This window comes from Panthera leo, chromosome D4, assembly GCF_018350215.1.
Source record: "Panthera leo isolate Ple1 chromosome D4, P.leo_Ple1_pat1.1, whole genome shotgun sequence".
NCBI classification, from domain to species: Eukaryota; Metazoa; Chordata; class Mammalia; order Carnivora; family Felidae; genus Panthera; species Panthera leo.
In genome coordinates this window covers 790921-806831 of record NC_056691.1, presented here as the reverse complement: position 1 = coordinate 806831, position 15911 = coordinate 790921, and the positions used below count along the sequence as shown (strand labels likewise).

The following is a 15911-nucleotide window of genomic DNA, read 5'->3' as shown; positions in this document are numbered from 1 at the left end:
TGCCCTGCTCTCTGGCACCGGACGGAGCTGCGCTGCCGCGTCTCTTCTGAAATTAGGTACGGCCATCTCATTTGCTGTGGTCCACATAATGAGACACTTTTGGGGCTTGTCTGGGATTTGCAAGCTCCCGTTCTCTCTGCTTTGGCCATCAGGGCAGCCTGCTTGCAGATGAAGCCCGCTGATTATTCCTGGGTGGCCATCCTGTGCAGAGGCCGTGTGCCCACACTGGACACACGGCATGGATAAGGAATCCCTGATACCTGGGGTGGTGGACGCTGTTGTATAACTTAGTCACCCCGACAGGTACAGTGTGGAGGCGCAGTTCAGAGTCAGGCTACCAGGCTGGTCACTCTCAGAGCCTGAGAGAGCAGGCGGACGCCCCGCTGGGGGTTACATCTCTGGATCTACGTACTTGGTGTGCAAACACACGCAGGAACTTACTGTGTCCCTGCTTCTCTTTCAGGAAAGAAGGGACACTGTCTGGTAAACGGGATGACCATGTACAACAAAGCTGTGTGGTCTCCCGAGCCATGCACGACCTGCCTCTGCTCCAATGGAAGGGTGCTTTGCGATGAAACCGTGTGCCCCCCTCTGACATGCCCCCAAACGATCACACCGGAAGGAGAGTGCTGTCCAGTCTGCGTGGATACCGGTATAAGTATTTAGCTGAAACAAAATATCACATGTGATGGAGTCTTCAACTTACATTTGATTTTGTTTTGTCACTGCCTTAAGTTTTAAATTAAATTATGGTAAACTAGTCATTAAGGTACTGAAGATACTGGCACAGTGATGACAAACATAGACGTTATTTGGGAAAATGCATGGTAGGAGACGGAACTAAACGATCTAGGCTTTATAGTCCCAGCTCTGTCAGAATGAGTAAACTTGGACCAGACCACACTGCACACAGACTCTCAGCTTCAGAGAAGCAGTGACAAAGCTGACATAGCCCACAGTTCCCACATTACACGCGGGGTCTCCCTTAATCTGACTCAGGGTGGGTACGTTTAGACCACCAACAAAGATGAAGAACTCTTGGGGAACAGAGGGAGAGGCGGTTTGCATCTGGAGAGAAAAGAGCCCAATGCGTCCAGCCTGTTCGCTCTCACTACTGCTCGGGTCATCTGGGGACATGCGCGAGCATGGCCCTGAAGCAGGGCCCGCATCTTGGCCACGTGCCCTGGTGCATGTCTGCTGTCCCCTACGCTCATGGGGCTCATATCTGAGTTACAGACGACTCTCAAGAGGGAGGCGCAGGTCCCCAGGAAGAGCCTAGTTAGTGATTGATGAAATAAACAAACGTGGTAAATAATCTGATGGGAAAGAACAGAGACATCTTTTCCGGTCTATAGTTGAGGTAGATGGACGGTCACAGGGTGGGTGTCTACAGAGGCTGTCTACCAAGAAGAACTTTAGAATATTTAGGAATTGCATTTTGGTTTACACTTATTTTACTAAGGTATTATGCCTTTAAAAAATGTCACCAAATATACAGGCAAGATTTAGAAATTATCAGACATTTTTCAAAGGACTCGGAATAATCTTGAAATGCTGTGGCTATTTTGGAAAAATAAACTTGGATATACAGGAAGGATTTTAAATGTTTCAATATGATAGCTTTAGTTTCCTTTCCTTAATTTTTTCCTGTTTTCCTTTGCATGCCGTGCCAGAGATGTGAAAAAATAACTCACTGACTTTATGATATATACTGGGCCCAAATCTCAAGTAATTCCTTCAGATAGTTACATTTTCTGAGTTCCTTTCCCAGGTGATTTATGTCTAGATGACTCAGTAAGGATGCACGCACTGGAGCTCACTTCTCCCTGAGCTCCGGTGACTGTCGGGCCGGCCCCGTTTGCTGCTCAGTGTGAACGCAGGCGAGCGTGTGCCGCTGACCATCCTGCCCCCATCATCACAGAAAAGTGGGGAGCACCCCTGTGCACACTTACAACAGCATCATCTGAGTCCAGGAGGACTTCCAGAAGGTCACAGAGTGAAAATCAGACTAGAGAGTCCGGGAGGGAGAAAGAGAAAAACTCTCTGTAATTCTAAATTTCAGAAGATGCTTTTGGGCCCGTGGGGCTGAAAGGAAACCAGACAAAAATAGTAATAAATCTACAAACAAAAGCCAGTTTCACTACCACAAGCAAGCAAAATACACGTTTCACTTTTTTATGTTCGGCGGTACAGACGCTTACGCTGTTAATAACCCCAATTAACTGAGCAGTATCTATGATAAAGGTCGCACCTCATCACGTCGCAACCTCACACAGGACTGCTTATCACTGTGCATCATGTAACAACATTATTCCCTCTTTATTACCAGGTAGCCAGGCATTTTAGTAAAAATAAATATTAAGGCCACAGGCAAAACAAAAATTGCCTAAAACAAGTCTTAGAAATAAAATTTCAAAAGGTGTCTCATGTGTATATCGCACTCAAGTACCTGGAGAGAGTATTTACTAACCTCATTTTCACTATGATTTTTCCTTTTGCTAACGTCACAACCCAACCCTGTTGTGTCCCCATGGTTGGTAGCTTCTCCCCAGCCACTCACTGGTACAGCCGTAAGTGATACAAGTGAATTTTCTGGTGATTCTTCAGAACAAAGAGAAGCAACCAACTTACCCTGTAAGCAACGGACACCTTGTCCGCTGGAAATGAACCCAGTGTTGCAAAAAGAGGAACTTCGGTTTGAGGAGGATGAAGAAGAAATTAAAGAAGATAAAGATAAGGAGCAGAAGAAACAGACCGCTGACCCCGGAGAGCAGGGGAGACCCCTCAGTGAAGGGCGGAGCAGAGAAGGGGGAGAGCAGAGACCCCACGAGGAGGGGAGGCAGGCCCATCAAAGACGACACCCAGCAAGGGAGGAGGAGGAGGAGAAAGAGGAGGGAGAGGGGGAGGACAATGACGAGGAGGAGGAGGACGGCGATGACGAAGAGGAGCACGATGACACCATCAGAGGAGACGTGTTCAGGATGCCCTCAAGACCCCGGGTCCCCCCCCCTCCCAGACGCATGCCACCTCTGCCCAGCGGGTGCTCTCTGTCCTACAGGACCATCAGCTGCATGAGCGCGGGCCTCACGCAGATGCCACCACTCACGGCACCAGAGATAACAAGCCTGGAGCTTGCTGGTAAGAGACGTGGACGCATGTTGTTCTGTCCTTGCCCTGTGAGAGTCCTACTTTAACTTCATAATATAAACTGATCCTAAACACTCTTCGATCATAGAAATAAACTTTGTGGAAGAAACAGCATAGTTACGTGTAAGCAAATTTCTCCAAATCAAATCATGATTTCCCACTGACTCTCCCTCAAGTAGGCTTTACTGAGGTGTGGTAACTTATGGGACGTGTGCAGTTGTGTAACTACCCTACATTCAGGGTGCAGAAAACTCCCATCCCCTCCCCACACTCGCTTGCACCCCCCCCCCCCCCACCCCGCCCCTGGTCTCTGCTGAGGTGACGCGCCTCCAGGGTTTGGCCATCCATGGCCATCACCCAAGTGGGGTCACATGGCACGCAGTCTTCCTGGCTGGGCCTCTTTCACTTGGTGTCTGGATGCTGCTCCTCAGGAGCCTGTGCGGCGCGCAGAGACCACAGGTGCCAGCTGGAGGGTACGGGGTCAGGGCCAGTGTGGGGCGACCGTACGGACAGTTCCACAAACATCCACACACAGAGGCCCGTGTGGACCTGGTTTTCCTCTCGTTAATGCTGACTGACAGAGTAAATGCGTGTTTGACTTTACAGGAAACCACCCACGGTTCCCAAAGCTGGCTGCGGCCTTGCTGCCAGAGATGCCCAGCACCCCCCACCGGCCTCTCCCTCATGTTAGCTGTTCAGGCGGGTATGGTGGGGTCTGGTCCTCCTCCCTGTTCATATGAGGTCACCAGAAGGGCTCTGAGCACACGAATGGCAGGACCAGGTGTGTGTCTGTCTGCCCTGAACACAAAGGGTAAGAGAATCTGAATGGGGTTTCGGATGCGCCTCAGGGGAAACCACAGAAGTAAACTACCAGAGAAATAACAACTGACCTTGTAAACACACACACACACACACACACACACACACACACTCAACAGACAACGTCGGACACTGTGGTTCAGGACGGCCAGTCTGTGACAGGACACCACACTCGAAGGATCCCTGGGGAACCCCCTCAGGCCCAGCAGCATCCACCCCCGCTCGAGGCCGGCACATCAGGTGCGCTCTGCCATAAGAAAACCCAATCTGTGCATGAAAAAGGAATGACCTGTGCCCAGTCATACTATCTTGGTTTTACAAGAAGGTCACCACCTGGTTTTTGTAGTACTCCCTGTTTCTGGGAAGCTCATTTTCTAGGTGTAAAGTCATTGACTACTGCACTTAACTAAATGTCAAAACAAAATCCCATAAAATTAAAGCATGTAGAACAAACTTCTACAGATCGAGGCCACACAATTGTAACATTAGATCTGGAGGCCATCTGAGCTCCTCGTTCAGAGAAGGAGATTTCAGAAAGGTAAATGATGTGTCAGGATTTCATGGATAACAGTCTCGGATTTCTGGCCCAGGGTCTAGGACACATCAAAGGGAAAGTATGCTTAGATAGATGGTGTCCTTGTCTCCCCAGGGTAGAGCTCTCTCGCTATCTATGCACGTGCATGAGTACACGTATGTGTACGTGCACGTCTGTGTGCACACGTGAGCCTAAGTTACAGCTGCTGTTTTCCAGGCAATGCCATCACCTCCATTCCTGATGAAGCATTTAATGGGCTGCCGAATTTGAAAAGGCTCGATCTGAGCAAAAATAATATCACGTCCCCGGGCATAGGGCCCAAAGCATTCAAGGTAAGTATACACACTCTACCTGGTGAGTGATGACCCCCTCGGGCAGCTTTGTCCTGGCAGCAGGGAAGGGAAGGAGACTGAAGTGTTTTCACTGTAGCCTTTTCCGGAGAAAGTCTCCCCGTGATGTCCCTAAGCCACTCAAGTTTTATCTTGATCAAGGTCTGTGGGTTTCCATGCTTCACCCATAGAGCACCAACAACGGCAAAATGACAAAACTAGTATTTTGAACTTATGGAGCAGCCTCTCCTCAAACAGCTGAAAGTATGTTTAAATATGGTCTTTTAGTACATGAGCAGAGCTTATCTGGAAACTTTATTTACATGTTCAGGCTAGAAAGACACAGCTTTGTGATTTTGTGCTGAGGGCAAGACCTGATGAACTTGTGAGCAGCACGGGGTTCTGGAGACACAAACGGGCTCAGATGAAAATCAGCACGGGACAGTGGGGGGAAAGACAAGGGCGAGAGGACAGGAAACAACAGAGAGTAAACCTCTGGAAGACTTGCGTTTGACTAAAACATTTCCTAAAATGGGAGCAAAGGAAAGAGGCCCAAGGAGTGTCAGGGAAGCAAAGGTGCAAACAAGAAAGAAGGGGTCTGTGTATGTAAACAAATACACACGTGTGCTGTAAGAAGCCCAATGAAACACACTGCAACCCCCTTTATGACCTTTGTACAAATTGCTGGGCACGAGTGTGCTCAGTTCCTGGCTCCCACGCAGTTTCTGGGCTGGGACAGGACAGGGCTCCAGGCACCTGTCCTGCTGCGTCAGCTGAGACTCACGCATCTGCTGCGTTTGATCAGAAAGACAGACACATAGGAGAGCATCTCCTTTTCTTGTTTTGGGGTCCTCTGTCCCCTTCCCAAACTGCTCAAGTTTGACTACGTGCTGCTGAGTCACCAGTGAGGCGTCAGAGCTCTACAAGCACACAACCCCAAACACAGGCATGTGCCTCCCAACAGAACTGTGTGGGCACCACGAAGGAGCAGCCTGTGGTATTTGTAGCCACTGTGAAGAAGGTCCACAACACTTAGTGCTATTTTATGACTGTTCCCACTTAGTGTAACTAGAAAATTGAGGTGTGCAGATATATTGTAAGAACTCAAACTGCTATCTTTTGTTTTAATTTTTTTAAATGTTTGTTTTTGAGAGAGAGAGAGAGCACAAGGAGGGGAGGGGCGGACAGAGGAGACACAGAATCCGAAGCAGGCTCTAGGCTCCGAGCTGTCAGCACAGAGCCCGACGTGGGGCTCGAACCCACAAGCCGTGAGATCATGACCTGAGCCGAAGTTGGACGCTTAACCAACTGAGCCACCCAGGTGCCCCTCAAACTGCTGTCTTAATTGCTAGCATCCATGACAGATTCAGAGCGCCACATAATCTAATTAACTTGTGTCTACTGCCGAGAAGGTGGAAACCTAAGATGTAGCCCAATGTGACTGGTCCAGTGGTGACAGGAGCTCTCTCTTGCTCACTAAAGCCACAATAGGAGAAATAGGTGAGTGGGACACAAAATCATCAGACACAGGTTGCTGACAATGCTTCCCGCAGGCACGAGAAAGGGCAGGCGGGTCCGTGAGGCTAAGCAGGGCTGCGCTCTGGGCACTCAGTGCCATGCGTGACTGCACATCTATACCAGATGAAAAGGTAACTCGAGATTCACTTTTTAAGCTTCTGAAGAAGTTACTGCGCCTGAATATGGACGGGAACAATCTGGTAGAGATTCCTCCTGACTTACCATCTGCATTAGAAGAACTTAAGATCAATGACAACAGTCTGCAGGCTATCAGTGAAGAGAGCTTATCCGGTATGTAACGTTTGGTTGATGTATGTCCTTACGGCCTTTTCCTCTGTGGTCGTGTGGAAACTTTATGTACAGTAGTGCCAGATGCACTAGTGAGTTTTTTAGGCCACATCACCATTTACCTTGATAAAATTTATTTACTCCTCTCATGGTTGATTCTGGACCAAACTGAACAACTGAAGTTGTCACATTGCGAGCTCGGCATAAAAGAGGCAGCACCACGCAAGCTGTTCACAAATGCTGGCTGGTGTCTCTGCTGGGGCCAAGTGCTGTGTCCAGACAAAGACGCCTAACTCTTCCTTCCATCCTCCCAACAGTCCAGCACAGCTCGTGAAGTACAGTGCTCACCACTTCCTGTTTATCTGATTTGAAATATTTTAAGCCTAAAAAGAATAAGCCAGTTTCGCTATTTCTTTTTACTCCCAAAAAACCTCACGAGGAACAAAGCCCTTCCAGTGATGGGAAGAAAACCAGCAATCCTAAGAAATGCCAAGCCTGAAAAGTACAGAGTTCTGGAAATACTCTATTTCCAGATGGGACTGCAGGGCGCACATGAAATACATCAATACACACAAACTGTGATAGGCTTTGTCATATGGAAAAGACACCAGAAAGTGCAATTTCTAACTGCTAGGCGAAGCAGAGGCCGAAGGAACACTGAATTTAGGCCAGCGCGCTGATGGGTGTCTGCTAACTGCACGTGAGGTCACCTTTCTAGCTCCATTTTCTTTTTTTTTTTTTAATTTTTTTTTTTAACCTTTATTTATTTTTGAGACAGAGACAGAGCATGAATGGGGGAGGGGCAGAGAGAGAGGGAGACACAGAATTGGAAGCAGGCTCCAGGCTCCGAGCCATCAGCTCAGAGCCCGACGCGGGGCTCGAACCCACGGACCACGAAATCGTGACCTGAGCTGAAGTCGGACGCTTAACCGACTGAGCCACCCAGGCGCCCCTCTAGCTCCATTTTCTAGACCACGTGTTATAAGGCAGAAGCCCCTACCGGGAGCTGTGCTCACATAGTCCTGGCAGCGGCTTCTCCACATGCTCCCTCCCTCACACACGTCTCCCCAGTCCAAGCACCATAGAGGCCTCGGCCATGAGGAAGGCCTCAGGTGACGGTGCCCAGAGAGCCTCTACATTCTGTGCTGAGCCCTCTGCCGTGGACCGTCAGCCAGCTGGCAGCAAGCAGGGGGCCCCTGAGCGCAGGCCTCCACCGCTGCCAGATGCTGCTCTTTCTGCAGGGAGGGAGGCCCCTGGTGTGGCCGCCAGTGGCCTGCTGCTCTCCACGTGCTCTTGTGGCAGGTCTTCACTCGCGACCCTTCACGGTGCAGACAGTTCCAGAGCAGTGGGCAGGAGGGGTGGTGCAGGGAGAGCAACAGCACGTGCAAAGGTGCACAGAAACAAAAGGGACCGGATGCTTCCGGGAGAGCACGCAGCCCCCCAGCAGTGCTTGTGCGTGGCCACCACTCGCATTCTCCCGTGTCCGTGACCTGCCAGGTTGGCCCCCACCCCACAACGGGAAGGACTTCTACCAACTTCCTGCTTACAAACCCTCTTGCACTGCATCTACCCCACAGGAAGCTTCTCTAGTCCCAGCGTGTTGCCTGTCACATACAACATACACGTAAGCCAGGGTAACTGTAAACTCACGTGTAACATCATGAATTCACACTGGGTGCTACGTTTCTCTCTCTCTCGTGAGGTCACATACCAGCTACTGGTCTACTTTTATTATCTGTTTTCCGTGGGAAAACTTCCATTATGTTCCCAAACTTCAACTATGTTCTAGATAAATGGGCTAGATTCTCAGTACCTCTAGTTTCAGAAATTAGAGAGAACATGAGGAAATATAACCACTTATCAGTTTACTGGTTGGGCCTCCTACTTCCTCTCAGCCCTTCAAGTGACGCCACACGGGCTCGCAGACTAGCATCCTGTCCTGCCGCCGCCGCCGCCCAGAGGCTCCTCACTGCCTGGTGCACAAGGGGCCTGTGCCAACGCTGTGAGCACAGCCACCCAGTTCGAAACGGCCTGTATTCACCTGGCTGCCTCAGCCTCCCATTTCTCTCTGCGTCATCCTGTGCTTGGGAGTCCAGCCTCACCACTCGTGTGGTCTGCGCCCCTGATGGCGCTGCCCCTTGCTCTTGCTTGGACAACGTCTTGCCTCTCTAATATGCCTAAGAGAGGGAACTGAGATGTACAGAGCGCTCAGTGCAATGCCCGTGACTTGAGCTGAATATGAAAACATCCCTATTCTGGAAATCTTGGCCACCGAACCAACCCCAAAGTTACACCCTGAATGTCTGACTCAGATGCCTCTGGGTATCATCACTGCTGAGCCGTCCACTCTCCTTCAGGATTCCAGCTGATGTGGATCATGCCACTCCTGAGGCCAGTGGAAATGATGTAGGGAAACTTATTTGTATAAAGGCCTTTCTTGGTAGCTCAGTCTGAATGCGTGGAGAATTCTTGATCATTCTCCTCTCCAAACATGCATTTGGCTGCACTCTCTGCCAGGAAGTGAACAACTGTGATGAGAATTCACTGCTGTAACTCCCTTGTTCAGAGACTGACATTTGCCAGGCAGAGCACTCCCCTGTCCTCCGTCCATCCCTAATTATGCTGCTGTTTCATCTGGGCGTCCACGTCTTCGCCAATGCTTTAATGACCTCCACAACCTTCTACTGCTCACTTGGGCTCGCTGCCTCTGTGGGACGCCCTCACTCAATAGGCCTGTCTCTGCACTGGATCGCGCACCCAGCATCTTGCTAAGCTGGGCACCTAGGGTGCACAGAGCACTTGGGAAACAGCTCTGTAAGGGGGAGGCCAAAGAAGCAACATCTGCCCTCCAAATAAACTGAACATTTCACATGACATTTTGAAAGATACAGGAACTACATGGTTTTTTGATTTTCTTCATATTCTGACAATTGTATTTTATTTTTTGTAGACCTAAATCAGCTGGTCACCTTAGAACTGGAAGGAAACAATCTCAGCGAATCCAACGTCAACCCTTTGGCTTTCAAATCTTTGAAGAGCTTATCCTACCTGCGTCTGGGAAGAAATAAATTCAGAATTATACCACAGGGGCTTCCGGCTTCTATTGAGGTACCACTATCTTTCTTTCAACGTTTTATGTTTTAAATACAGTCTACCTGAATTTAAAAAAAAACACTATTTTAAAACATTATTTTGTGGCAGATTAAATCCCATTTTGGTGCTATATGCAGAATTTACTATAATTTCAACATTGTGTTTCCTCAAGCAATACACAATTTTAATTACTAGTAGAGACCCTTGATAAAGTGAAAATTGGTCTTCCTGACAGCTCTTGGGGGGAGAATGGGGAAGATGAATGAGAACTTAAACAGAAACTACAACTTGCAAGAAAGCGTCCCAGTTCCGCCCAGCGCCCATCACTGCCTTCCCACCCTGTGCCCAGGCTGGAGCCTCACTGCCAAGTTCACACCCAACCTCTAACACTGACAGCAGAGGTCTGGAAGACCCAGCGGGGCCCTGGCTGACTGCTCTGAACTCTGTTTCTGCCCTCCCTGCCAGCTGTGGGCTCACTGCCCACGGAGCCACCGGCCCGGGTCTGCCACGGCTGCCGCAGGGCCACCCTTCTTCATCCTCCTACTGGCAGATTAAGAGAGAAATTTAGAATTTGTCAAAATTGTAAAGATTGAGGTTCCAACACTGGGCTTTTATTTCAGAAAGACGTATAGACCCCTTACCCTATCCCAGACGTCCTCAGTCAGGTTCTTTTGAGGGTGGGGTCATTTATAATTTTTTAAGTTAAGGTTTTAATACATAATGCACACAAGTAAAACACACGCAATTTGAATAATATGGAGGAGCAAAGGGTCTCCAAATGTGCCTGAACTCCTGTCCCACGTTCTTCTTTCCAGAGGGCCCCTCTCGCTGGTAGGGGAGGTGATGTCCACACAGGTGTGTGTGCTCTGACCCTTCCAGGGCCCTGCTTCCCAGACAGAGTCTAGTGTCTGGATGAGTGTGCTCTGAGTGGGGTGCACCTAGGTTGGAATTTACACTTTAAAAGGCTCTGACTGATTCTAATATGCAACCAAGTTTGGGAACCACTGATTTGGTTCACCCCTAAATATGTATTAAGGTAAAAGCAAAAAGCTAAAGATTGCTTTACCTCTTCCTTTTTAAAAAAAAAAAAAAAAAAAAACAACTTTTATTTTTTTTTAAAGTTTATTTTTATTTATTTTGAGAGGGAGGTAGAGAGCAAGTGGAGGAGGGGCAGAAAGACAGAGGGAAAGAGAGAATCCCAAGCAGGCTGTGCACTGTCAGCACAGAGGCCAATGAACCCACGAACCGTGAGATCGTGACCTGAACTGAAACCAAGATTTGGACATTTAACCAACTGAGCCAGCCAGGAGCTCCTGCTTTCCCATTCCTAACAAGTAAGAAAATTAAACGAAAAGGGGAGGCAACTAGTACAATAGGAATAGAAAGTTAAACTGAAGATGTATACCAATGTCTGGTTCTAATTTCCAATAAGATTTTTGAGGGAAAACTCCCTCTAGGACCAAGGGAATTAAGGCAGCTGGCTGTTGAAAACAATAGCTCTAGCAAACTACCCCGATGTTAAATCAAGGTTCTTAATTAACTTTTCATTAAATTAATCTTAATACAAGCCAATCTAAAACCCTGACAGGCAGCACAGACTGGTGGGACACTGCCTGCCCCAGAGCTGGGACCTGGTGGGGACGCGTGTCTCTTGCGCATCAGGAGTGGGACCACGTGCTTGTCATCTCTCCAGGCTGCACCATTTCCACTACTGAAGGGGGAATGATCATTTCTACCTATTTTCCAGGGTTGTGAAGCCCAAATGAGATAATGTACATTAATAGGTTTTATAAACTAGAGAGCTTTATACAATTATTATGGTATGGTGTATTTTGCAACATTTTATGGTTAAAAACTTCATTTAATCCCATGACCGTGAAAGATGACACATTTTATTTCACTAATTAGTTGGAAAAGGACAACTTACAATAACAAACTCACTTGGAAAAGCAGTAGACTCTTCAGACAGTACTAAGGAGATCAGTCTACAACACCATCTTTCTCTCTCAAACTCAACCAACCAGCACGAAGAAAAATAGTCTGTTTTCTTAATTATAGGAATTATACCTGGAAAATAACCAAATTGAAGAAATAACCGAGATTTGTTTCAATCACACCAGGAAGATCAATGTCATTGTGCTACGATATAATAAAATTGAAGAAAACAGGATTGCTCCTTTAGCCTGGATAAACCAAGAGTGAGTATCCGCTGCTGTCTGACTGTCTTAGACAGTTTCTTCCCGCTGTCATTACTGCACGGGCTATGAATGAGCGACAACCTTTCATAGTGAACCCTCCCCCAAACCTGGCTATCTGATTGGAGCTTGTGGTATGGCTGGTGTTGAGGTGACCACAGTCTCTGTTACTTGGACACCCCACCCCAAGCCCAAGCGCTGAGTGACCCAAGGTCTGTCCACCTCACAGGTGGTCATGAAGTTGAAGCGAGGCCAGCCCTGCCCCTGCTGAGAAAGGAAGATGCTCCCTTACCCTTGTGGGACCTCACGGTCTCACGCCTCCGAACCCTTTCTCTGTCTCAAGTCTTATACAACAGGAGGAAAGGTGTGTGGCTGGAGAGGGAAGGCAGGAAGCAGGGTCTATGGCTGGCGTGGGGGTCTTGCCTGTCAGGAGGGCAAGACAGGCCATGGTGGGGCGGCGGGGGGAGCTGGGGAGAAGCCAGATTGGGCCGTGTGGGGAGGGCATGAGGGATCTGAGTGGCACAGTGGGAACAGGCATCTTTCAGGGGCAGGACAGAGGGATGAGACAGCCTCAGGTTCAGCTGAGCCCAGCAGGACATGGTGGTGGCAGGGTGACTCAGAAGCCACAGGGGAAGCTCCTGAAACAACCAGGCAGCCCCCTTTTCTCGACCCCTGTGTCACCACAAGCCCTATGTGCCAGGCTGTCAGATCAGGTGTGGAGCAGAGGTGGTTTCAGGGATAGGCAGCTGGACATCTGACCCCAGAGACAGTGGTGGGTCCTGAGTTCACTACTGCCCCAGGAATGAACTTTCTTCCTGATCCCGGCGCTCTTTGCCCTGGAGCTGGAACAGCTGTGTGGTGACCAGGTAAGAGCGGGAGCCTCGCGGCCACCCTCACACATAAGTCACTACTGCACACCCAGTGGTGGCAGGAAAATGGCTGAGTATCCCTATGGTCCCTGCCCCACGCTCCACTCTGCTCACCCTTCTTTGCTGCAGAAATCTTGAGTCGATCGACCTGTCCTACAACAAGCTCTACCACGTCCCCTCCTACTTGCCCAAGTCACTGCTGCACCTCGTGCTCCTCGGGAACCAAATCGAGCGCATCCCTGGCTACGTATTTGGCCACATGGAGCCAGGCCTGGAGTATCTGTACCTGTCATTCAACAGACTCTCAGATGACGGCGTGGACAGAGTCTCCTTCTACGGGACATACCATTCTCTGAGAGAGCTGTTTCTGGATCACAATGACTTAAAATCTATACCACCTGGGGTACAAGAAATGAAAGCACTCCATTTTCTGAGGTTGAACAACAACAAGATACGGTAAATTTTGGCTTTTTCAAGTATCGATTTAAACTGCTGTGGTTGACAGAGTATATGATTAAACAACCATGACATGATGTCTGGGATTTACTTCTAAGGGGAAAAAAAGGACAAGAGGTCACATTGAACAAGATAGGCAGATGTTCATAATTACTGAAGGGGGTGATAGGCACTCAAGGATTCATCACAGCTTTTTTCTACTTTTGTATATGTTTGCAAACTTCCATGGTAAAAACCTTTAGAATGGAACATTATTACCTAATACTGAGAACCTAAGGGGTGGGTTGAAGTGAGGCTTCAAGATGGGATATTACAGTGCTGCTCCTACCCCCATATGAAATTTAAAACATTCTAATCTGATTAGAATCTAAACTGATTCTATCTAGATTCTTCCTGAAGGAAAAATTCTGAAAAAAATTACTGAGTGGCAGCCTCTCTCACTTCTGGGGACACAATTTCCTATCTGCCTGGAAAGCATGAAGGTCTCAAGGATTCATCTGGAATGCTGCGGTAGTGCAGCCAAAGGCTGATCCTTGAGATGGGGTCTTGTCCCTGAAGATTCTACCCCTTCCTCTTTTCTCTGTCTCTAAAATTCCAAACACAAACTCCCAAAAACAAAAGAGGGAAAGAGTCAAGGGTGTATAACAGTACTGGAGAGAGAGGTGGGAGTGGGGAAGGCTTTATAAGATTCAGTTAAAAACAGTTTGGCTAGAGTACTTCATAGCTGTGCTCTGTGCTTTCTATTTGCGTCATAAAGCACATGTCTGTCCCCCTTCCAGCCTGACATCTTGATTAATACCTTTCTCCTCCACCTCTGAACCATTGGTTTCATTCACAGATGATTGTTGCTTGAACCTCTTATTTCTTTAAGGGTAACAAACTGCTGAGCCCCATGTGTGTTATCCTTCCCACATTTGTCAGCTGGAACTCTTATCAACCAGGGCCACTTTGTTACTCAGAGGGGTAAGATGAATGCTCCGTTCTTCCCCTGAAATGTCCAATCAGAGCAAGAGGCTGGCTAAAAATTTCTAACCATGTGAGCTGACAGATGTTACCTAAACTTAACATGCAATCATTCTGCAGTATCTACAAATGCCAAATCATGTCTTATACCTTCAACTATCATGTTGTATGTTAATTCTATTTTTACAGAACTGGAAAAAAACGATACATGTATTAAATATGAATGGAAAGGACTATAAAACATATTAAAATATATTTCCAGCTGTCTCAGGAAAAAAAAGAAGTCGGTGCCTAAGTGTTTGTGTTTTTTTGTTTTTCGCTTTCTCTCTTTCTCTGGAGAACCAATATGAACTCATGGTTTTATATATTCAGAATGCTTTCATCAACTGTAATTATTGTTCTTAAACTCCACTCCTTGGCCAGAGGTAGCGCTCAGAGCTGGCTCCGTGTCCTTGGAGAGGCCTCTGCTGACCCGGGCAGCACTCTCCTCCCCCTGCCACGCACCGGTGACAGCCTTCTCCCAGAGAGGTCCAAGCCCCCTCAATGGGAGCAGCATCCACATGCCCCAGGCTGGGGACCAGGCACTGTCTTTTCTAAAGTGTTGTTACTGTTTTAAGGCTTGCAGTAAACTGCCAGGAAATATGTGTTTTGTAAAGAAAAAGAACAGGAGTTCATACTGGTGTTCCCAATTCAAATTTAACCATATAGAGTATTCCTTTTGTTTTAAATTTGTTTATCTTATACTGAGAACCTAGGTTCTCAACAATGTTAACTAAGTCATTATCTTACAATATACAAACAATAGTTTCGAAATAAGAATACCATTACTACAAGCACAAAAATACTGAGTTAAGTATACAGTGTTTTGGGGAGCTCTATTTGCTTTTAGAATATGTTCCACAAAGGATGTGTAGCTGAAATATTGTGGCCTACTTTGTAACAATATGTCAACAACTTAATATTCAAATAAGGTCTTTGGTTTGTTTTTGGTTTCAGGGAATTACTATTTTCTATTTGATTAATGATTTTTACTATGTTAAACATTTATATAATTCCAAAGTCAAAACTGTATAACAAGGTATGTTAAGAGAAGTCCTTCTATGCCTGTACCTTATGCTGCATTCCATCATTCTGCTTATTAATTTTTTTAAATTAATTTGTGGTTTTTCCTTTCAGTATTTTTTTGCAAATATAAGTATACATACATACACATATTCCCTACCCTCCCATAATTACTATACAAATCATTACCAGAAAGATTTTTCTTTTTTCTCTTTTAATTTTGTTTAAACGCTTTTATCCATTTGTGAGAGAAGGAGAGAGACAGAGCATGAGTGGGGGAGGGGCAGAGAGAGAGGGAGACACAGAATCCGAAGCAGGCTCCAGGCTCCGAGCTGTCAGCACAGAGCCTGACACGGGGCTCGAACCCACGAACTGTGAGATCACGACCTGAGCCGAAGTCAGGCGCCTAACCGACTGAGCCACCCAGGTGCCTTGACAGTGAGTGGTACTTTCTTTTTTTAATGTCTTATTTTTGAGAGAGAGAGAGAAGACAGACAGAGCACAGAGTGGGGAAGGGCAGAGAGAGAGAGAATCCCAAACAGGCTCCAGGCTCTGAGTTGTCAGCACAGAGCCCGATGCGGGGCTCAAATTCATGAACCACAAAATCATGACCTGAGCTGAAGTCGGACACTTAACT

At 47.5% G+C, this 15911-nt stretch overlaps 2 protein-coding genes across 12 annotated transcripts in view; one reads left to right on the top strand and one right to left on the bottom strand.

Moving 5' to 3' along the window:
• Positions 1–15911, bottom strand: part of LOC122204688 (centromere protein P) — a 243079-nt gene that overhangs the window by 72031 nt on the left and 155137 nt on the right. Inside the window, exons 6-7 of one of the 8 annotated variants that reach the window (XM_042912272.1) lie at positions 11671–11796; positions 9588–9690 (exon numbers count right to left, since the gene is read on the bottom strand). The exons of the other annotated variants lie outside the window; for them this stretch is intronic. Of the exons in view, the coding sequence (XP_042768206.1) occupies positions 9659–9690; positions 11671–11796 (158 nt within the window). The 3' untranslated portion in view covers positions 9588–9658. Of the gene's footprint in view, positions 1–9587; positions 9691–11670; positions 11797–15911 lie in introns of those variants that run through there. 8 annotated transcript variants of the gene reach the window in all.
• Positions 1–15911, top strand: part of ECM2 (extracellular matrix protein 2) — a 33133-nt gene that overhangs the window by 13696 nt on the left and 3526 nt on the right. For 3 of the 4 annotated variants that reach the window (XM_042912258.1, XM_042912256.1, XM_042912257.1), the window contains 7 exons: positions 464–652; positions 2542–3138; positions 4718–4833; positions 6504–6639; positions 9587–9744; positions 11788–11927; positions 12923–13249. In XM_042912258.1, coding sequence (XP_042768192.1) covers positions 464–652; positions 2542–3138; positions 4718–4833; positions 6504–6639; positions 9587–9744; positions 11788–11927; positions 12923–13249 — 1663 coding nt within the window. The remainder of the gene's footprint in view (positions 1–463; positions 653–2541; positions 3139–4717; positions 4834–6503; positions 6640–9586; positions 9745–11787; positions 11928–12922; positions 13250–15911) is intronic. The other variant, XM_042912259.1, reaches the window with a different exon arrangement.